A 23565-nucleotide genomic window follows, 5' to 3' on the forward strand; every position below is an offset into this window, starting at 1 on the left:
CTCCTCTGGGATACAGAGCAATTGGTTCCTGAAAACACTTGGGTCTCTCAGATCAGAGATGCTTTTCCCTGAATGGCTGGAATCGAGAAATGTCCATATTGAATGGGTTTTGCTTGACTTTTAAGCTGTATCTTTAGAGGTCTTTCTGTAATCTTAAGTTTTCCTGCCCCAGAACAAAGTTCACCTAGAAAAGAGATTCTCTGTTGTAGTAGCTGTCTTAGAAATGGAGGTTGAGTTAATACTGCAGCACTGTATTAATCAGTATTGGATATCAAAATTTTCTCTTTACTTTGGATTAAACTTCAATAAAATATTTTGCAGTCTTTATAGAGACTAAAAGATTTGATATGTTAATAACTGATAAAAAAGTTGGGGCTTTCTATAGTTTTGTTTCATTTTTTTCAGGAACTGCATAGTAAACATTTACTATCCCAAATAATATTGTATGAGATGCAGTAGAAAGACCCTCTTTACATAGATCATTGATCTGTGTTAATATATAATAAAAAATTAAATCAATAAATTAGATTATTTCAGTCATAAGTATTAGGATGGAAAGGAGGTGTCAGTGCTACTTTGGGGAGAAATCATTAGCTGAGACTGAAGGATGAAGCATCCAAACAGTTCCATATTTCCAGGGTAATCAAGTGGAGACAGATGGCTGGGGTAGAAGAAAGCTGTTGAAGATGGCGAGTGGTTGAAATGAAGGGGCACTGGGAGTAGTAAGAAGGTAGACCCGCTTAATGAGTTGTCTGGGCTCTTTAAGTTTTGGATTTAATGTTGAAATGTTATATTTCAATTCTGAGATAAAAAAATCATTAGAGCTAAATTTAGCAATATCATTAGGGTAGAGTGATGAGGTTTTTTTTATATTGACTATAGATTCTGAAGTATGCTAGGCTTATATAATTTTTATTTTTTTGAAGTTTTAGGTATTTGAGCTGGACATGATGTTCAGGAGGCTGAGTCAAGTTGCTGTGTTTTGAAGTAGCCTGGCTATGTAATGAATTCCAGGCCAGTCTCGGCTACAGTATCAGACCTGGTCTCAAAACAAACCTATTGCTAGGTTCATACAAAAGGGAAAATGGCTAAAATATGTGTATTGCTACTGTTCTAAAGAATCATTACTAGTTACCTTAAAATAAACTACAAACTGGTCTCATTACATAGCCAGGCTACTTCAAAACACAGCAACTTGACTCAGCCTCCTGAACATCATGTCCAGCTCAAATACCTAAAACTTCAAAAAAATAAAAATTATATAAGCCTAGCATACTTCAGAATCTATAGTCAATATACATTTAAGTGAGCAAATATTTAAGAATCCAAGAGCTTTCACATAAGCAAGATGTCCAACTTTTCTAAACAGATTGAAATCTTCCCAATACTGAATCTCCATTCCTAGAAGGCAGCAGCTAGAGTAAAGTACTGCTTCCTACTGTCTAGCCTATAGCACTGAAATGTTACCCAGCTCAAAGCTGCTTTCTTTGCCCATGATCTGTTACACTTACAGGTGTGTAGGCCACTGAGAAAATTCAAATGTTTATTTATAGCTGCTACTTATTTTTTTGTCCCATTGCATTTTTTATTGAAAAAGGAAGTAAAAATAAAATGGAAGGTTTACATGCAAAGTATTTCTGACAAAATTGAAGAAATATAAAAAAAACATGTTAAAATTGACAATTTTCATGGGAAATTAAAGAATAAAATGGTAGACATAAAAACATTGCTAAATTAACTGAAAAAGGAAGTAGAAACATTTTATGATAGAATTGAAGATTTATGTGGAAAGTATTTCGGATAAAATTGTAGAAAAATATAGAATAACATGTTAAAGTTGAAGAATATCATGGAAAATCACACGATAAAATGGTAGGTATAAAAATATTTCTAAATTGATTGAAAGTGGAATTATAATAAATATTTTCTCATAAAATTGAAGATCTACATGGAAAATATTTCTGATAAAATTCAAGAAATATGTAGAAATGCACATTAAGATTGACTATTTCATAGAAAATTATACAGATAAAATGGTAGGCATAAAAATATTTCTAAGTTGATTAAAGAGTAATTACAAACATTTTCTGATATAATTGAAGATTTACATGAAAAATATTTCTGTTAGTCTATGCATTTTTATTGGGGAATTGAGTCCATTGATGTTAAGAGATATTAAGGAATAGTGATTGTTGCTTCCTGTTATTTTTATGTTTGTGTGGTTATCATCTTTTGGATTTGTTGGAAGAAGATTACTTTCTTGCTTTTTCTAGGGTATAGTTTCCCTCCTTGTGTTGGCGTTTTCCATCTATTATCCTTTGTAGGGCTGAATTTGTGGAAAGATATTGTGTAAATTTGGTTTTATCATGGAATATCTTGGTTTATCCATCTATGATAATTGAGAGTTTTTCTGGGTATAGTAATCTGGGCTGGCATTTGTGTTCTCTTAGGGTCTGTATGAGATCTGCCTAGGATCTTCTAGCTTTCATCATCTCTGGTGAGAAGTCTGTAATTCTAATAGGTCTGCTTTTATAAGTTACTTGCCCTTTTCCCCCTACTGCTTTTAATATTCTTTCTTTGTTTAGTGCATTTGGTGTTTTGATTATTATGTGCTGGGAGGACTTTCTGTTCTGGTCCAGTCTGTTTGGAGTTCTGTAGGTTTCTTGTATGTTCATGGGCATCTCTTTGTTTAGGTTAGGGAAGTTTTCTTCTGTAATTTTGTTGAAGATATTTAATGGCTCTTTAAGTTGTAAATCTTCACTCTCTCTATTACAATCCTTAGAGTTGGTCTTCTCATTATGTCCTGGATTTCCTAGATGTTTTGGGTTACAAGCTTTTTGCATTCTGCATTTTCTTTGACTGTTGAGTCAATGTTTTCAATGGTGTCTTCAGCACTTGAGATTCTTTCTTCTATCTTTTGTATTCTGTTGTTGATGCTATGACTCCTGATTTCTTTCCAAAGCTTTCTATCTCCAGAGCTGTCTCCCTTTGTGATTTCTTCATTGTTTCTACTTACATTTTTAGATCCTGAATGGTTTTGTTCAGTCCCTTCCCTTGTTTGTTTGTGTTTTCCTGTAATTCTTTAAGGGATTTTTGTGTTTCTTCTTTAAGGGCTTCTGCCTGTTGACCCATGTTCTCCTGTATTTCTCCTGTATTTCTTTAAGGGAGTTATTTATGTCCTTTCTGAAGCCCTCTATCAGCATCATGAGATGTGATTTTAAATCCAACTCTTGCTTCTCTGGTATGTTGGGGTATCTAGGACTTGTTGTGGTGGGAGAACTGGGTTCTGATGTTATCATGTAGTTTTGGTTTCTGTTGGTAGGGTTCTTGTACTTGCCTTTCGCCATCTAGTTATCTCTGGTGTTAGTTGGTCTTGCTGTCTCTGGCTGGAGCTTGTCCCTCCGTGGGCCTGTAAGCCTGTGTTCATATTCCTGGGAGACCAACTCTTTTCTGGCAGGGTCTGTGCACAGAAGGCTGTGGAGCCACCTGGCTCCCTGGTATAAATGGCGCCTGGAAGGCTTCTTTCACAGCTGCTCCACTGATCATATGCCCTGTGCTCTCCTAGCTGTTCCCTCCAGAGAGAAGGTGGAGATCTTACCTCCACGCAAAGAAGTGAAAGCACTGCTGCTACTAGTGATTTTTACAAAATAAACTCTAAAGTGATTTGGATTAACCAAAAGATCACCTGTATTTGAATTTTATAACCTAATTCATTATTGAATTATTGAAGAAAGGAGTTTCACATCTATTGTGTCACTATTGTATCAGCATTCAAATTATACTTAAACATAGGATTCACTTCTGAATTTTTTAAAAGATTTATTTATCTTTTTTGTACATGAGTGCTCTGCTCACCTTCATTTGAGAAGAGGGCAGCAATCTCATTACAGATGGTTGTGAGCCACCATGTGGTTGCTGGGAATTGAACTCAGGACCTGTCCCTCACTTCTGAATTTTAAGCAAAACCATTGTATTGAATTTAATTATATTTTAAATTACCTGCCAAAATTAAGTATTATGCCTCCTATCACTTATTTTTAATTTTAAAGGGCCCTTTCTCCCAATGGTTAGCCTGAGTTACAGTCCTTTTCACAGGCTTCTGATTTATTTCCAGAGCCTCTATTAAGTACATAGAATAATTCCATCAGAGTAAAGCACCTTAGAAATTTGATGGCAATTTATAAACATTATTCTCCTTCTGTTTTTAAAATTAGTTATTGTGAATACTTTGATAGGGACTGTATATTATTATGTTGGGAACTTGATAATGTATTTTATGTGTGAATATGTGCATATATATGTAGAGAGACTAGAGGTCAATATCCAGTGATCAGTTTTTGTTTTGTTTTTTTGACCCAGTCTCTTGAATAACTTGGAACTCTATGAGTGAGCTAGATTGGTTAGCTACCAAGCCTCAGTGATCTTCCTATTTCTGCTTCCCCAGTACTGGGATCACAGTGCATGCTACTGTGCCCACCCATACCTGTATTGGTTACTGGGAGTCCAAACTCAGGTATGTGGCAAGGACTTTACCAAACGTGCTTTAACGTATCATTTTATTTTTAAAAATCCAGTGAATTTGATTGCCCAATTAAAAACAAACATAACATGTCATATGCTTGGCATGGTCACTCAGGCTGTCACCTTTGGACAGTATTACCACATGTGTCACTCATCTTTCTGTTGCTGCTAGGGTTTGTTTTGGGTCTGTGGTGAGTGAGAGGGGTATCCTACAAGAGGAGTGTAGGATACCAGAGGGTTTCCACCATTTCCCTGTAGCACCGCAGCCTGGTGACCACCTATAGTACATGGCCTTTAGGAGACAACGGTGATCCAAACCATAATAATACATTGCTGAATGCTTATTCTGGGTTAGCAGCCTCTCTGCACCTACTGATAATCGGTCCTTACAGGTTTGTAGTCTTGGAGATCATCTGTTCCACCCTTTGTCTCTTAATACTTACTCTCCTTGAGTTTTGTTAAAAAGAATAGATCCATAATTCTACTTTCTAGCTCTTTCTATAAAGACACTGCTGTGTTCCCAGGTTTCAGTATTAAAATAGTATCGAAAATTCAGATAGCATCTTCCTAGCTGCCTTTCTATCTTTGCTTTCTTCTGGTTATTCTGAGCTTTCTTGATTCCATTTTTTTAGTGTATTTATTCTTAGATTTTCTTCATATTCCCCAGCATAGAAGCCTAGAATAATTTTATTTTTTAATATATAAGGCCATCTACTGATAAATTCCCAAGTTGAACTCATTTTTCTTGTTGTTTATAATCTTCCAGCTTATGCTTGGGTAGTATACATATATATGTATTTTATATTTTGCACCACCATATTTGTAATTAAGTCTGCCCATGTTATCACAGTGTCCAAGACGGACAAGTTAATTAGACTCAATTCCAAGAGTTTTAAACACTTCAAAAAAGAGAAACTTTGTTGGTACTCTGAGGATTTCATAAACCTGATGAGGTGAAGGCCAGTAAAGGACCCTTAGCTAGAGTCAAATTTAAAATGAAGTTCAGTTTATTGTAAAGATAAGAAGCCCCTTTGCTTTGAAGCCTTTTGCTACACTGAAGAACCTCATTGTAGAGAATGTGAAATTTCTCACTGGCATTTGTATACTTTGTCTATACATGGATAGTTGTGTTTTTTATACTAGAGTGCAAGAGAGTCCTCTGTAACTTCACCAAACGAATCCGTCAGCCCAGAACTCTGAAGGATTAGATAAAAGGACTTACTTTTGTGCATTGGTAGAGTGTGTAAATGTAAATGCATTTTCTTGATTGGACCTGAGAGACAATTCAAAGCTTTATGCTATCTTTCTTTTTTGTGTTTGCTGGGCAATGAAACCCAGGGCTGCTGGCTTGATAGGCACACCTATCACTGAACTACTGAGACTTACATGAATCTCTGTCTTTTGACTTAGGAACACTTACATGTGAAATTAGGTATCAGAAAATAGAAGGCTTAATTTAAGGATCTCTAGTTACTGTAGTCTATAAGGGAATGCTTCCAGAAGAGATTGTATTGTACTACCCAGAGGGTCTCTTTTCTTTAAAATAGATCAGCCACCAGACTATCCTTTAAAGCTTTGACTCACGAGGGGTGTGTGTATGAGTGTGTGTAGGGGGTGGGGCTATGTGTCCTTGCTGTCCATTCTCAAGACCTACCCTGTGCTACCTACCTCTCAGCTGGCCACATTTGTGAATACTGCCTTTCTCTCTGTTTTTAGACCCAGGATACATATTTGCTGTTATTTCAGAGTCTTCTATCATAACCTTTTTCCTCCTCTTATTTTGCTTCTTCCAGGGATTTATGTTTTTGATACGAGGTTACATGTAGCTTGTGCTGAGACTTGCCTAGGCAGTCAAAGCTGACCTTGAATTCCTGATCCTCAAGTATTGGCATTATCGGTGTGTGTTACACATGCACACAGCCTGCCTTCGTTGATTCTGAAGAATGCCTTGTTTGTTAAAAGTAGCAATGATTTATAAGTCACTGTGAGCAAAATGGGGGCTGGCAAAGTGGTTCAGTGAGTACAGACAGTTATTGCTGTTCTTCATGACATCATTTGATCCCTGGACCTACATGATAGAAGGAAGAAGTGACCTCAGCAGGGTGTCCTCTGACCTTCAGGCATGTATAGTGGTACAGGAACTTCCACACAGACATACACACAAAATAAATGAGTACTTCTTAATGAATATTAAACTAAAAAAAAAATCTGTGTGTGAGAAATGACTAGTTTCTACTTATGTTTATCTATATCATACATGGACAGGATATCTATAATCAGGCAGTGTCCAAATTCTGAAAATTGATATTAACAAAATGAACTACAGTAGGAAGTACTTATTAAGTAAGGAATATTTGTTGTAAGAAAGTACCTGTTTATTTAGTAGCTATTTTGTTCTAGATAGCAGTAAACAGTTATGTAAATCTATTCTTTGTGGAAAATGACTTTGAGTGGATTGTAGTTGTAGGTATCTGGATTTTCAGCTATGTTATTACGTAACATTTTTCTGTTGATGAGCAGCACAGGACTGGGAGGACTGGATGACTTATGCTTGGTAAAAACAAAGTTGTATTCTTCCCTTGGCATGACCTGAAGAAGGTGTCTGTGGGAGGATAAACTGATATTCTGGTTCCTCTGCAGAGCTCAGCTTTTACTTACTTCTGCATCTGCTTACATGGACTCATTTTATTAAACGAATTTAGCAACTAAAGGTGCCATAAACAAACAAACAAAGCAGCTGAATTTTCTTTTCTTTTTTTGTACAGACTCCAGATCAGATTGATAGTTTTTGATTATTTAGTTTAGCTGAAAGCAGTCCATTAAGAGTGAATAAATAATATCGGAGGAGTTATAAAAGTAGTTAAGATGCAAATGTTAAATGCCTAGAGTTCATAAACCAAGCCAAGATCTAAGATTCCGTGTAAGTTTGTATGTAGAAGAAAAGAACATTCTACTGGAAGAAATACAAAGGCAGTATGTATTCATTTATTTATGAGTGCATCAGTTTCTAAAAAAGTTTAGAATGCTTTCTTTCTCTGTAGTGTCCTTTTACATTTAAAGTTTTTTTTTATTTTAGTGTATGTGTGTCTGTACTACATGTGTACAGCACTGCCAGAGGTAGGATACCATGGAACCGGATGTATATAGAGGGTTGTAAGCTGTCACTCAGGTGCTGGGAATGCTCAGCCTTCTCTCCAGCCCCTCCCCTCACTGTTTGTACCTATTAATTTACTTTCATCTAATTACAGAGCAGTCATCAAAATTGACATCCGGCTGTTTGAACTTAGTAATGCAGACCAGGATAGCCTTAATGATACTAGCTTTTTTCTCTCTCTTTCCTTGACTTGGAGTTTGCTTGATCACTGCACCCATGTGATTGTAACAAAATTGATTATGGGTACATTTTATTCAATCTGTTGGTATTCATGTTTGAAGCAGAATACTCAGTGCTTCCCTCTTTAGTTATGTAGTTTGGATCTGTATTTTATTGGACAGTGCTGCTATAGGTCATTAAATTTTCAGTGAAAAATTAAATCGATTTATATTGCATTTAGGCAGAAGGGATATTTAAAACTTTTCAAAGGTTCCAGTTTCCAACTAGTGTGACTTCTTAAGAGAAAGTTTACAAGCTGCCTTCTGTGGATGAAATGTTAGGATTATTCTGTAACCATGTAAATACTAAAGAGTGCTGAATTCTGACTGAATTCTCATTTGGCTGTTTAAGCCCACACACCAAAGACACTCTTGAAAAGTAAAGAATTTTAGCCACTTTTAATGTCTCCTTTATCTGTTTTTGTTACTCTTATTTTCACCTATTCAGGTATTTATTGAATACTTGGAGGTACCTCCAAGACTTTGGGATGTTGACCATGTTTAGAACACCCAGCTGGTGGATTTTAATACCCTGTGTGAATTTACTCTTAACCTCTCCTCCCTGTTATAACGTCTTTTGATGAATCTGGGTCTCTGCCACTGACTCCATCTCTTTCCTGTATCCCCAGTTGGATTGCATTACCCTTAAGGCTGGCAGCTTACAGCTTACTCCACCTGCCTGCATTGAGGGCTAAGATGTTATGTCAACTCTCAGCATGCATATAGCTAAATATTTGCCCCTACATGAATTTGGCAAAGTAAGTGCTTTTCATCCTTGTTAAATGAAGTCATATGCACAGAACCTTGGAGGGGTTCACAGTTACTTCAGAAGTCCTAGAAATTCAGTCTAACAAGTTTTACTGACTTAGCAAAAGCCACTCTCCAATGTTGAAAGTAAAAGGACTTCCCCCCTCTCAGAATGATCCCCAAATTTCCTTGAGTGGTGATCTATCACTAAGTGCTCTTGCTACTGCCCCATATAGCCAGGAAGTATAGTAAAGTAGGACACTACTTTATCCTACGTATATATAAACCCACAATTGTCTTTAAAGTCTGGTAACAGAGGTAATACAAGTAATAATGACTGAGCAATCATTTTTTTATTAACAACACAGAAAAGAGAATAGACTTGTACCTTCTTCCTAGCTGGCAAAAAGGAATTTTTCAGATAGATTAAGTTAAGAAAATGGACCAGTGCCTGCTTTTGCTTTAAGTAAGTATTATTAACCACACTAGCCATTAACCATTAAATGTCCATTATCCGAGTCTTGGATTCATACCATACTTGATGGAAACATTTACAAGATAATTTCCTCCCCTGCCTGTGTCTTCCTAGCTCCTCTCTTAGAAGGTGTCTTTACACTTTTACACATCCCACAGAAGAACATCAGCCTTTCTTCAGGCACGATCTTGCTTGAGTTGGCTGTTTAGTTTCCACAGAACAGCTACTGAGTCTCATGAGATATGCCCAGCATCTTTGGAAGGAGCACATGCTGGTTGTTCTGAAAAGGAGTGTGGGAAAGTCTGCAATATCAGCTTATGTTGGAGCAAGTTAGTGAATCATGGTAAAGTATCAGTCTTTTCAGGTTGATAGAGGATACATGCGTTATGCAGGGAGTAATAGGTTTGGACATCATGGAAGAGAGAGCAACTAGACTTGCTGAGTCAAAGAGTGTTCATATTTTAAATTTTGATAAAATGAAATTACCTTAAGACCTATTTACTAGCTTACATTTTCATATTTTCTGTCTTCTGAGCTACTAAATGCATTGTTGGCATTTGATCCTCTCTAATTTGCATCATTTTTATTATAACTAAGATTCTTTATTTTTTAAGAGGAGTGCCTTTGTTTGCTTGCATGTATTGTGGCAAAGAGAATAAGTAATATAGTCACCACTTCTCTCCTGCCCCCACAGTCTCTTAACCCTAAACTCTGGAACTCATAAATGTGCTAGCAGCCTTGAAAGTGTGAGTGAAGTTAGCATTGCTATGGAGAACTTGTCTTGGATTACCTAAATGGGCCCAGCCCAATCCCATAGGTTCTAAAAGTGGCATTTTTCCAACTGTGGAACTGTGATCAGAGAGAATTAATTTCAGCAAGATTCATACAAACGTAGTGGTCCTTGCTTTGAGGGGGAAGGGCCTATAAACTGAAGGAATGTTAAAGGTGTCCCAGAGCTTGTTCTCTCCTGGAGCCTCTAGGAAGGAATGCAGCATTGCCAGTGCCTTGGTTTCTGCTAAGTGAAACTGAACTTTCAAGTCACAGAGCTGTATACATTTGTGTATAAACTGCTCAGTTGTCAATTTTTATATCAATACCTACCAGTAGAAAACTGTGTGTGTGTATGTGTGTGTGTGTGTGTGTGTGTGTGAGAGAGAGAGAGAGAGAGAGAGAGAGAGAGAGAGACTTTGCTCTCATCAGTTTGCTGCTTAGTTTTTGTTACCTTTCTATTGTTTATGATGTCTTGCTAATGTAGTGATATGTAATGTAGTCAAATTTATGTCCTTTTAATGCTCTATAATATTTTGTATCACCCTGAATTAGTTCTAGTGATAATGTTGGCTTCACTTTGCTCTACTGCTTTTCCTTGCTGTTTCATCTCTATGCTGGATCATCCTAAGGTCTTGAGGATTCTGGGTATGTAAGCCAGCGATCAATGCCAGTTGTTTTCCTTAATCACTCTCCACCTTGTTTTATGAGACAGGGTCAATTCCTTAGTCTGAAGCTCTGATCCAGCTAACCTGGCTATCCAGCAAACCATAGTGATCCTCCAAATGATAGGATTGTGCCCAACTGTTTACATGGGTGCTTACGTGAGACTTAAGTCCTCATGCTGACATGGCAAGTACTCTGTGGACTCATCATCTGTCTCCCATGGCTCTGTTATGTGTTTTGAAGACAGGGTCTCATTATGAGATCACTGTGTTCAGATTTGAGATTATAGAAATCACATACCAGCTGTTGAAACTTTTAAGTATATACTCTGGCATGTTGATGATATTATCAATTAGAGCTTTGAATGCTCATGCTAAAAAGGTAATTCAGCACCTATTCATCCTTCAGATTAAAAAACAAAATTCTGCTTCTCTTTGAGAGCTTTCCAGATGTCTGACTTGGTTAGATGTGTTTCCATTCTGTAAACAATTGGTGACAGACTTAGAAAATTGATTATTGATTCTTAGCTATGGTTAATAATCTTTACTCAAGGTTTTAAATGGGCCTTGCCTCCTGGGTTTCTTCCACAAAACCATAGTAAATACAAAGCAAGGCATTTCCAGAATAAGCATATTAACATTAGAAAGTTAATTTAATCAGATCATTATAAGAACATTTATTAGCCACTTGTGTTTGAGTAGACACAGTGCTAAGCACGTTACATTATGTCTTCATTTATTTCTTACAACACTCTGGTAATAGGCATTACCTTACATTATAGGCCAGGAAAATGGAATAGGGGAGAGCTTAAACTTATCTCGCTTTTAACTAACTGGTGGGATTGCCTTAAAACTTGAAACTTTTTTTTTTTAATTACAAAACACAGTTTTAAAAATTAGAATATGAACCAGGCAGTGGTTGCGCACGCCTGTAATCCCAGCACTTTGGGAAGCACAGGCAGGCAGATTTCTGAGTTCGAGGCCAGCCTGGTCTACAAAGCGAGTTCCAGGACAGCCAGGGCTATATAGAGAAACCCTGTCTCGGGAAAAGAAAAATTAGAATGTGGAAACAGTTAAAAAATCAGATATCTGGGACTACAATTTGATTCCATTGGTCAACAAAGAAGCCAGAAATACAAATTGAATAAAAGACAGCATCTTCAACAAATAGTACTGGTCAAACCGGATGGCTGTGTGAAGAATATAAATAGATCTTTATCACCCTGCAGAAAACTCAACCTGAAATGCAGGATAAGGCCAAGATACCCTGAATCTGATAGAAGAAAAATAGGAAATAGTTAACCAGGATAAGGATACCTCATTGCCCCATAAAATTGGCCTGTGGACCTGCTGTGGGGCATTTTCTTGACTCATAATTGAAGTAGAAGGGCCATCTCATGGAGGGTGGTACCATCCCTGGGCAGATAGTCCTGGTTGTATAAGAAGCAGCTTCCTTCTATGATCTCTGCTTTATTCCTGATTCCACGTTCCTGACTTGAGTTTTACCTTGACATCCCTTGATGACAGATTATAACCTATAAGCCAAATAAAGCTTTTCATACTCCAGGTGTTTTGTCATAGCAACACAAGCCATATTAGAATACACAGATATGATGTGTATACAGATACATGCATATAAACATCATTTGGTACTTTGAAAGGTCACTACCTGGGAAATGTTTCTTTTACCTTTAAACTTACTAGTATAGAAGAGTAATTGGACTTAAAACTTTCTAATTCTATTCAGTCTAATTCTATTCCTTACTTTTCTTATTCAAGTGAGAAAATAACTACCCTCAAGATTAGTACAACAAGGTTCTGAGAAAGGTCTTTAAAATACTCAGATCCCATGGTTACTGCACTTTGTATTCTTTTATCTCAGTAATGAGTAATAATCTTATTCATAGTGTTCAAGGCTTAATGATAGACTCTTAAGCCAGATGTGATGATGCTTGCTTATCATCCCAGCACCTAGGATCTGAGGCAGAAGGTCTCAAGTTTGAGGGAAACCTGGACTATATCCTGAGATCCTGATTCTCACCTTCCCCTTAATAAAGGGGATCTGAGTGATCTCTAGTTGTTATGTCTTTACCTGAGAGGTGAGAAGCCTCTACAGGAAAAGGAACATAGGTTTTCTATTTTGTGTATGTGTATGACTTAAAAATAGTGCTAACTAGTTAATTGAATAGGTGAATGGGTTGTAATGTGCTGTTTTTTTTCAGTGTTTGTCTTAATACTTTGGTTAAGTGCCTGAAATATGCCATGATGAATACTGTAAACATAATAATAAAAAGATATTTTATCATTGTAAGCATACATGGGGTTGGGGCGTGGACAGCTAATTCTTGTGCTGAACACACCTTATGGGGTTCTGGTTTTCAATTTGTGGATAAGAGGTACAGTTAATTATCTTTTGTGGTTGGAAAATGGTAGTTTTCCTTTCCTGTGTATAGACAACTTCCATATCCTAAAGACTTTCCCTCATGCTTTTCTACTCATTTCCTGTTGCTGCTGGAACAAATTCCCATAGCCCCAGTATCTTTAAGGCAATAGAAATTGTTATATTGTAACTTGGGAGCCAGAAATTTAAATAGACTGTTTAGTAAATTCACATCAAGATGTGTGTCAGTTGGTATATTATAGAAGAGGATAGAGGCAGAGGAGAGAAAAATTAGGAAAATAACTTATTTTACAGATGTTAAGGGCAGTCAGACAAAGCACAAACTACAGACAGATGATTACAAATACTTAGGAACACCTGAGAGAAGCCAGAACAGAACAAGAAATTCTGTTTTGTGTAGCCATGGTTGAAAATACATTAATTGAAAAATTTGTGGTTAAAACTATGTGCTATCTCTATAAAAGAAAATACATCTATGGTTAAAGAGCTTTACATTGCAATACAGGGGTGGGCGTTAAGCTGGAGAGATGACTCTAAGAGTCTTTCTATTCTTTCAAAGGACAAACTTCAGGGGATCTGATTCCCTTTTCTGGCCTCTGTTGACACTGTGCCGTGTGTGTGTGTGTGTGTGTGTGTGTGTGTGTGTGTGTGTGTGTGTCCCCTCTGATATGCACATATACATAATTTTTAAAGAAAAGTACAAATAAACACGATGTTGGGAATTCATAGTCCTTTCCAAGTTATACAAATGGAACACTAAGGATTTTTAGTCTAAAGAGAAAATTTGTAATGCATAGTATTCAAACCCTATCACTAGGATAATCTTTGCTAGTTAACTAAGCTTACATCATTCTTTTTAAAATAGTGTATGTCTTTTGGTGAGGAAGCTTTTTTGCTATGGCATGGGACTGGTGGTGGTCACAGGAAAACTTGGGAGTATTTTTATCTTCTATCACTTGGGTCCTGGGGATGAAACTTATTCAGCTTGATGGTAAAGTTTTTACCCATTGAAACAGATCTCTGACCTCAAGAAGTGGTAGGTAATAGAATCCAACTTGATTCAGAAAAGAACATTGCACATTTTCTGAACAGTTGGGTCATCTCTTCACCCCATTTAGCTTCTTAAGTAAACTGTAATCTTACTACACTTGTAGGGAAACAAAACTGCAGTAATGTTCCAGAAAGAAAAATGAAACTAATGCCATCCAGTTACAGTACATACGAGTCAGTCTTGTGATAACAAGATAAAATATAGAGCTTTAACATGAACAGTAAACTCTGCTAGTGATCCTCCCATTGCTGTGAAAAGTACATGAGAAAAACAGCTTTAAAAGAAAAACCTCTTTTTTGGCTTAGAGTTTCATAGGTTTCAGTAGGTGATCACTTGGCTCAGGCACTTAGGGTCTGTGGTAGGATCTATAGTAAGCCAGGGACCTCCCCCTGTCTAACAGAGCTGCTTAACCCCTAGTGAGCAAGGAAGCACACAGGGGAAAGGAGCAAAGGCCTTAGTATGTTCCCTGAGGGCATGCTCTTATGACTTACTTTCTCTTGCTAGTCCCACTTTGACTAAGAATGACATCAGCCGAACAGCAAGCCTTTAACATGTAAGCTTCTGGGGGCAGTGTTCCTTTTCTGGAGATCACAGGGTTTAAGAGAACATATTGACAGAACTGGACTCTTGGGAGACAACAGTTTCCTGTTTCTTGATCTATGACTTTGTAGTCTCCGGAATTATGAGAAATAAATCTCTGTTCATTAGAATTGCTCAGCCTTGTGTGACACTGTGGTAGCTAATTCTACTGTTCTACAGTTGTTCAAATGAGAGCAGAGATCTGATGTTTAGGTACCATATTTGTTTTAAATTAAAAACAAGAAAAAAACAAGAAAATCCTTTAAGAATGCAACTAGCAATGTGACTTTGAGAAGTTCTGAAGAGAGGATTGATGGAAGACTAAAGAGTGTAGATGTAGTGGTTCCCTGTGAAGCCAACGCCATTGGAGCTCCTGTAGAAAGATCTCCAGTGATAGAACAAAATCATCACTGTCTGGCTTAGAATAACCAGAATGGCAACTTCAGTTTTAAATGTTTTCTTCTCATCTACTTAAATGCAACATTTATTGTGTGTGAAGCACAGTTTGCTTGTAATAAAGATGGGTACTGTTACTTCAAAGATGAGGCCTAGAAGCTTTGGTATCTTTCCAAAGTCTCAGAGCTAGTATGTGGCCAAACCTACATCTAAGTTAAGGACATTAACTAGAATCCTCACTTTTTCCTTTCTTCCTCCTCCTTTTTCTTCCTCTTCTACCTTCTCCTTCTCCCCCTTCTTCCTCCTTTTTCTTCCTTCTCCTTCCCCCTTTTTCCTCTTTCTTCTTCTTCTGACAGGTTCTCATTGTGTAGCCTTGGCTAACATAGAAATTGCTATGTTAACTAGACTAGTCTGGCTACAGTCATACAAAGTTCCATCTGCCTCTTCCTCCTAAGTACTAGTGTTAAAGGTGTGTGTTATCACAGTAAGCAAATCTTCACTGTTAACCACAATACAGGGAAGTATAATATTTTTTGTCAAAGTCTTGTGTCTAGAATATATAAAGAACTTCTGATAATTAAAAAAAAAGACAATATAATTTTTTAAATGGGCAAGCTAGACATGGTGGCACTTAGTTTTAATCCCAGTACTCAGGAGTCAGAGACAGGTGGATCTCTAAGTTTGAGGCCAACCTGTTATACTTAACATTCTGGGTTAGCCAGGGGTACAGAATGAGAGTCTTTGAAAAAAGAGAGAGAAATGGAAAGATTTAAAAAGAAGATAAACAAATGGCTAAATGAAATTATCTATCTTTCACTAATCTTCAAGAAACAATTAAAACAAGAATAGTTGGCAAATGGTACCATAATATATACAATACAGTAAGATTTGAAATATTGAAAACACCAGATATTAGTAGGGATGTGGAATATATGAAGCTCTCATTTTTGATGAGGTGTATAATTTCTACTACTTTGGAAAGCAAATTAACTTTGTATGTGGTTAAACATGCAGCTGTCTTGTGACCTAATAATTTCATTTCGAGGTAATTAAGAGAAATGAAAGTATTGTTTGTATAGCTCCCTGTCAGCTACATAGTGACTTCTAGGTTGGCCTGGGTTACCTTAGACCCCTCAAAAACAGATTAAAGAAAAGGAGATCTGTATAAGAGCTTGAACATAGCTTGCAAATTGAAATCATCAAAGTCTCTCTTTGTGTAAGAAGTCAATACTGATTCAACTAGGAGGCTATTTAGTAAAATTTACAAAATGAGCTTGTGATACACTATACAATATATCAAGTAAAAAAAAAAGTAAAATGATAATACCCCTTGCTTGAATTTATATAAAGTCTTAGCCTGGGCCAAACTACATGTTATAAATAAAAACAGAAGGCAAAGGAGGTTCTCAGTTTCCATGGTGGTTCTATATACATCTGTCTGTTTGGGCGCCTACGACTAGATGAAGCACAACTGGGTCATCGATAAACACTTCTTTCTCTCAGTTTTGGAGGATAAGAACTTCAAGATTAAGCTGTCTGCTGAGGGTCCACTTTTGGGGCCATAGATGACTGACCAACCCCCTTCTAGTGTGCTCTGTCCTCTCATTGGGGAGTGAGGGGAATGAGGTATATGAGGAATGAATTTGTTTTCCAAGGCTGTGTCATGACCCAAATACTCCCCCTTTGGTTTGGATAGCAATGAATATCTGAGGGACACAAACACTTGTAACAGCTGCATATGTACACATCTGAAGATTTTGGTAGTACCTGTATATTTAAAACGGATGCATGTTACTGTGTATAAAGTTACCTCAGTAGGAAATAATAAAGATTTGTACAGGAGGAACTGAAGGGATTACTGGGAAGGGAGAAATTATACTTTACAATTTTTAAAAATTAAAAGAAATAATGGAAACTGTTGTGGGAAATATTAAAAAGAACTGGCACATTCCCATGCTTATGCTGACAACTCTCTGCCCATCAGCCTGGCGGGCAACTCTCTGTCCATCACCTGGCGGGCCTGTTTTAATCCCGTGGAGACTCTCTGGCCTGGAGCTCCGAAATATTTCCACCCAGCTCTCTAAGTTCCCACTGGCGGGTCACTACCATGCGAAGTCTGTGCTTCAAATCCCCCACAGTCTTTGTGGTGCATTTCGGGCAAATGCATGCTCTGCCGCCATACCTTTCCTGAACCCAGACGAGCCACCCCATGAAGGAAAACACAGCACAAACTTACTTCAGAAACAATGGTAACTTAATTGCAGGCACAACAGCTAAAATCCTAATTGTAAGCCTTATTAAATCTAAATTAGGTTTAGATTTAGTAAGATTCATCTGGTGGTGAATCCTGACAGATCTGCCGTTGAAACTGGGAGACACTCATAATTACATCTGGTCCTCACGCTATCCCCATCCAAAAGGACCTAACTCTGTTCTTCTCCTTCCAACCTGGAAGTCCCGCCTACTCACCCAGTGATTGGCTCCTTTATTCAGTAGGGGGGATTTGTTTTCAAGAAGTCACCTGAGTATGACTCACTCCTTGCCTGCAGCCCTTTCCCAAGGAGAGCAGAATTAGCATCAATATACAAACAGCACCATGCCCACCCACAACAGGAATCAGTAACTGAAGCAAAGAAGAACTTTTGGACCAGCACAGTTCCTTATGAATAACAAGCATGCAGAGACACATTAGAAAAACAGAATTGTCGCATAGAATCTCTGCTGATGTTCCTAATTGACACAGGTCTAAATCACAGTCAGTATTTTTCTAAGTCTGCATGACTCATTATGCAGACTTAGAAAGGATTTGTTAATAATCAATAAACGTTTCAAAAATAAAAGCTTACATGTCAGTTGTATAGGACACAAAGCATTAAGTAGATTTCCTAGATTTTATGTAAATACTCATTGCTAATTTGGGGAGGACATTATGAAATGGAACTAGTCTCTTTTAAGAGGAGAATCTTGTAAAATGACAACATGAAAGGTTTCCACAGATTAGTTTGATTGATGAATAAGCAGGACATGTATCTTCTATTATTTATTAAAATGGTATAGGATACTCATTAGTAGAAGAAAATTTTAAATGTGGGCTTCTAAGCCTAAGCATGTTTATTTCAAAGTTTTGTTTATAATATAGGCCAGAACAGTTGGCAACTTAGAAGCAATTAATAAATATAGCAATAATTTGTCCTTGTTTTAATGTTGAAGCAAATGTGTACACACATAGTCTAGGTGACAAATTTTCTATGGGATCTATGATCACATGTGCAGGGTGGTTCAGATATGCTTTCTCTACCAAAATGAATTGAAATAGGAGTCCTATAGTCTTGTGGGCTGAACCTTCAAAATAAAGAATAATCTTTAGTTTGTGAGTTTCCCCTTAAAGTTAGATCCCCCCACCATGTATTATTATGGATATAAGTAATGTACACAGCAGTTACTATATAGTAATATTTGTCTTTGTCTTTTCAAACAAGACCAACAGATTGGTTTTCTTGATGTTTATGGAAGATCTAATTCCTGATCTTTGCATCTGTTTTAGTAATAGTTATGCACGAGTGCGCGCTGTGGTGATGACCAGAGATGACTCAAGTGGTGGATGGCTACCACTCGGAGGGAGCGGACTGAGCAGCGTCACTGTCTTCAGAGTCCCTCATCAGGAAGAGAATGGCTGTGCGGACTTCTTTATCCGTGGAGAGAGACTCAGAGACAAAATGGTAATGATTAATATAGCTGTCACTGTAATTTAGGATACTTTCTGAAAAAATGAGTTATCTGTTTAAAATTCTCACTGGTACATTATTTACTAGAGAATTAATTTTACCTGTGACTCAGTGACTATTTCTTGGGAATTGCTTTTATATTTATGTTAAAGATAGCAATATATGACTGTTTCTAACTGGATCTGGCAATAAAGTACATATATTGCAAGGGGCTGCCACTTTACTGTTTAGTTTAACTCAGGAATGTTCATAGATAGCTCTCTACCTTCCCTCTCTTTCTCCTTGTTTCTTAGGCCAAAGATCAGCAACTCCTAGTCTGAAGGGCAAATTCAGGCATGCTACTGTTCTTCTTTTGGTTTTTAATTCACACCACAAGCTAATGATTGGGGGGGGAGTGTGGGGAGGTTATTTATTTTAAACATTTTCAATGAGTTGATGCCTGTAACCTCAACTGTTAGGAATCCAAGGCAGGAGGATTATGATGAATTTGAGGTCAGCCTGGAATGTATAGTTCTAGGCTACCCTGACCTGACCTAGAAAGTGAGATCCCATCTCAAAAAACAAGGGCTGGTAAAATCAAAGAACCATAATTTTGTGACTCATAAAATTAGGTGAAATCAAATTTTAGGGTCCATAAGTACAGATTTTAATAAAAAGCAGATTTGTATTTATGTGTATGGATGTTTTGCTTACATATTTGTCTGTTCACTACACCCATATCTAGTGCCTTAGGAAGCCAGAAAAGGGTATTAGAGTCCTTGGAACTAGAGTTACATATGGTTATGAGATGCTATGTGGGTTCTGGGAATGAAACCCTGGGTCCTCCGGAAGAGCAGCCTGTATTCCTAAGTGTTGTGCCATCTCTTTAGTCCCATGCCAGTTGTTTTGAGTTTAGCTGAAGTCATTTATATTTATTACTGTTTTCATGCTATAAAGACAAGACAGTAGTAGCCACAGGCCTACAGAGAAACTTTCCTGCCCCTTAGACTTTTGGGGGGTCTCAGGTTCTCTTTCTTAGTTTCCCATAAATCGTTTTAGCCACATAAGATTATCTACTAGCCAGTCTCATTCTTAACACAATTATTTTCTACCTTTGTTTATTTTTTTTATATAAAAGTATTGTAAGAGGCAGTCTAGTTGTCATTTTTAATTAGTGTGGAAAGCTTATTCTCATTTTATCTGAGAGCCCAAAACTTGTAAGTATCTGAAGTTGAGTAACATTATTGTCATTCTTGTATCAAGGAAATAGTTTATACATTGAAGCAAAAACAGAAATAGTGTTGAAAATCCTAAGTTCCTTTAAAGTAACTAGAAACCCTTTAAATATATTTGCAGATGATTTCATAAGCCTGTTTAGCCTCTGTTAATTTTATCAGAACTATTTCAGATTTAAATCATTTTTTTTATGCATGAGCATTTTGAATGCAACTGGGCTTTGAATTTTGTAATATTTTTCACTGATGAATCATTTCAATAGCATAGAAACTTGGTAAACTAAACTTTAGCTAAATTTCTCCCATGGTTAGAATTATCCTAAGAGATCTTGAAATACTCCTAAGTTCATTCTTTTGTGGGCTTATAATTACTTCCTAATGTTACTCATAGCACAATAAATCAGTTTTGTGGAAAACTCCAGTTGAAATCAGAGGATAATAGAATAAACTTATAAAGTTTCAAAGGTGGTTCTGTACCCACAAAGAATGGTGTCTGCACATTTGATGCCATTTGAAGCTTGGAGACACTAAGTAGCCACCATGCTGCTGTTGTAAGTAGTCTTAGAGAAGACTGTCTCATTTGATAAAGGGGTTTGTTGAAAAATAAGTTGTAGATGTTCTCTGTGAAAACTTTATAATAAATATTTTTTTAAAAACTAGTCAAACATGGAATTAAAATTGGAGAAATGTTTGCTAGTAAAACCATCTTAATGTTAGTTATGGAACCCAAACAGTATAATTTGAAGTGAGGCTACTCTGAGGTACCTCAGGTTGATGGAGACTGTGAGTGTTCAGTATGTGGCTTTACAATACAACTACAGAATGTGAACCTGGGATTCAAAAGAATAATCTTGTTTCACTGATAAGAAATTAGAGGGAATGAGGAGAGAGGGAAAGCACATTTGTAAGCACAGTGCCTACTCCTGGGACAGGACCATCCATAGTGGTCAGTGGAAAGATAGGTTTTTCTGTTAGTAGTACTGACCAGGAATCAAAGCATATGTTGTTTCACCTAACTGTTGGCTGCAAAGTAATAAGCAGATCAAACATAACCTCAAGGAGACTTTACTTCCAGTTGGAAGGTTGTTGTGCTTGTTCCAGAGATACACTGTAATGAAGCGTTTTGGGTTATGGAGGCTTAGGGACAAAGGTATAGGCAATAACTCATGGGTGTATAACTTGAAAATAGCAAAGTATGCAGTCTCAAGTCAAAGGAGAAAGAAGCTTTAAAATCAAGAGATAATAGTCCTTTAAGGATAGCAGGGTCTTTCTGTGACTTGTTTTGTTGATTGGTTTTATTCTAGGCTCCCTCCAACCCCCAGTTCTAGTTTTTGTTTTCTCAAGGTTTTCTGACCACAAATCTGGAAATCTTTAAAGTTCTTTCCAATTTAATAATTGCTTTCTTTTAAAGATTTTCCTACTAAATAAACATATTTTAATAGTTTTTCATGTGGTAATTAATGTATTTGCTAGGCAATATCCTATACCTGTTTCTGTTAAATGTTCAGTTCCTTATATATAGATTATGGAAATGAAGCTCTTGCTCTTCAGGCTCCTGAATGAACTTGTAGCCTTTAAGAAAATAAATACTAGGAAGAGGTACGTAAGGCCACTGCTGAGAAGACTGAGTAAGACACATACTGGATGAGACTAAAGGATACTTGCTTATAGGACCCTTGAAGAAAGAGGTTTGTTGTTTGTTTCTGGTTGTTTTTCCCCGTGATCTGGTACCTTTTTCTGACCTCTTTGTGCATGCACAAAGTCCATAGACGTGTACATGCAGTCAGACACTCATGCACATAAAATAAATCTTTAAAATTAAAAAAAATATCTGGTAGAAAAGAGACTGTAAATAGATGCTCACATGTTCCCGAGTTATGGTAGACAGCAGATCTCCATTCTATTGCCACAAACAAAAAATAGGATTGGGTGAGACAGTTCTTTGAGAGAATCGGCTTTGAATAATTGGAATTGGAACAAATGCCAGCAGTGTTCAGCCAGTCCACAGTTAACCTGTACAGGTCAGGGTCTAGCCGCAGACACAGAGATAAGTTATGCTCTTAGTATCTTTCTGGATATGCATAAGTAAGCTTTGCGACTTTGTTTCAGCAGTAGTGTTACAGCAGTTAATTCTTTAACACCGCTGATGTTCCTTGAAGAGGAAAAAGCCTGCCAGTTACTATTATTGTTTGCTGTCTTCCGAAGTCCTGTGATGCCTGGATTGGGAGTTACCAGTTACCCTGCCGGCTGTCAGACAGCTTTACCTTTCTTCCTACTTGGATCTTTTTTGAGCCCATGCTTCACATTTCTTAAGATTGAGTTGTGTGTTTTAAATGGTGGCTATCACTCTGTTATTAGGACATTTAGAACCGTTACTAAGTGGATTCTACTACGGTGTGCTGATTTATACTGATTGGTGTGCTACACTCATCGATTGTGTTGATGTCATCTTTCTTGTTGTTGCCTACTAGGTTGTTGTTGTTGTTGCTGGTGTTTCCTACTAGGTCTCCTGTTCTGTTCGCCTTTGAACTGTAGGCTGTTTCTTCTTTCACTTTCGTGGTGCTGGGTATTGAATTCAAGACCTTATAATTATCAGGCAAAAATTTTACCACTGAGCGACACTTCTGTCCAGGCTATTAAATGTTTACAGCCTTCTTAACTACTGAATTAAAGTCTAATCTCCAACTGAAATTATTGGTGGTGCGTACTAGCTTTCTCCACTACTTTTATTAGATGCTAAATAATAACCTGACCATCCTCAGTTTTAGTTGGCTGATTAATTAATATTACTCCTGTCTGTATTTAATCATTTACGGTTAGAGCCTTTCTACGTGCTGGGCTTCCTGCTCAGGCTGCCATAATACATTATTGATAGGTGGGTTCAACGGCAAAAATGTGTGTCTTGGTAGTTTTGGATGCCACAGAATCAGAGATCAAGGGTGTCCCCTGCTTATGTTTTTGGTGAAGGCACATCCTAGATGGTAGACTCTAGTCTCCAACTCCTCTGTCTAGAGAAGAGTGCTGGAATCTCTTTCATTACAAGGGCACTTCATCCTAATTTAGGCTCCGTCTGTAGACCTCATCTGACATTAGCCCGTTTCACAGGCCCTGTCTTCAGAGAAAGTCACAATGAAGGTTGGGGCAGTAGCACAGGGATTTGCAGGGACTAAGTTCAGTCTCAGCAGCTTCCTGCTTAACTCTTGGTTGGTAGGTTTTAGCAAACATTCTTTCTTATATTATTATAATTATATATAGAGAATTTAGGTCTTGCTGGCAGTAGATGTCCTTATTAGTTATTACTTTCTTGTAAAGTGTTTTTCCTCATTTTTTGAGCACTGTAAAAGGTTTATCTTTAAGACATACAGATATATTTATTCAACCCTTTCACACATCCATAAATATTACCATCTTCTTTTTAACTTATCTGGAGTCTTTTAAAATTCTTCTTGCAATCTTTTTCCCTTAGGCACTAAGTAGAACTTTCTGAATAATATTTGGCACTACTGATGATTAAAGATCCTTTCTTTCTTTGTGAATTTATAGATGTTCTGGTGTACATAGAACTATTATATTGGCTGTTACCTGGAGATATCCTTTATTGTAGACATAGCACTTTTGTATTTCATACCTGCCATCAGAATTTGATAACTA

General features: G+C 37.1%; 1 protein-coding gene across 1 annotated transcript in view; it reads left to right on the plus strand.

The window, feature by feature from the left end:
- Spred1 (sprouty related EVH1 domain containing 1) overlaps positions 1-23565 on the plus strand; it is a 59857-nt gene that overhangs the window by 19724 nt on the left and 16568 nt on the right. Inside the window, exon 2 of the mRNA XM_052183207.1 lies at positions 18520-18694. Within this exon, the coding sequence (XP_052039167.1) occupies positions 18520-18694 (175 nt within the window). The remainder of the gene's footprint in view (positions 1-18519; positions 18695-23565) is intronic.

Source organism: Apodemus sylvaticus, chromosome 5, assembly GCF_947179515.1.
Source record: "Apodemus sylvaticus chromosome 5, mApoSyl1.1, whole genome shotgun sequence".
Taxonomy (NCBI): domain Eukaryota; kingdom Metazoa; phylum Chordata; class Mammalia; order Rodentia; family Muridae; genus Apodemus; species Apodemus sylvaticus.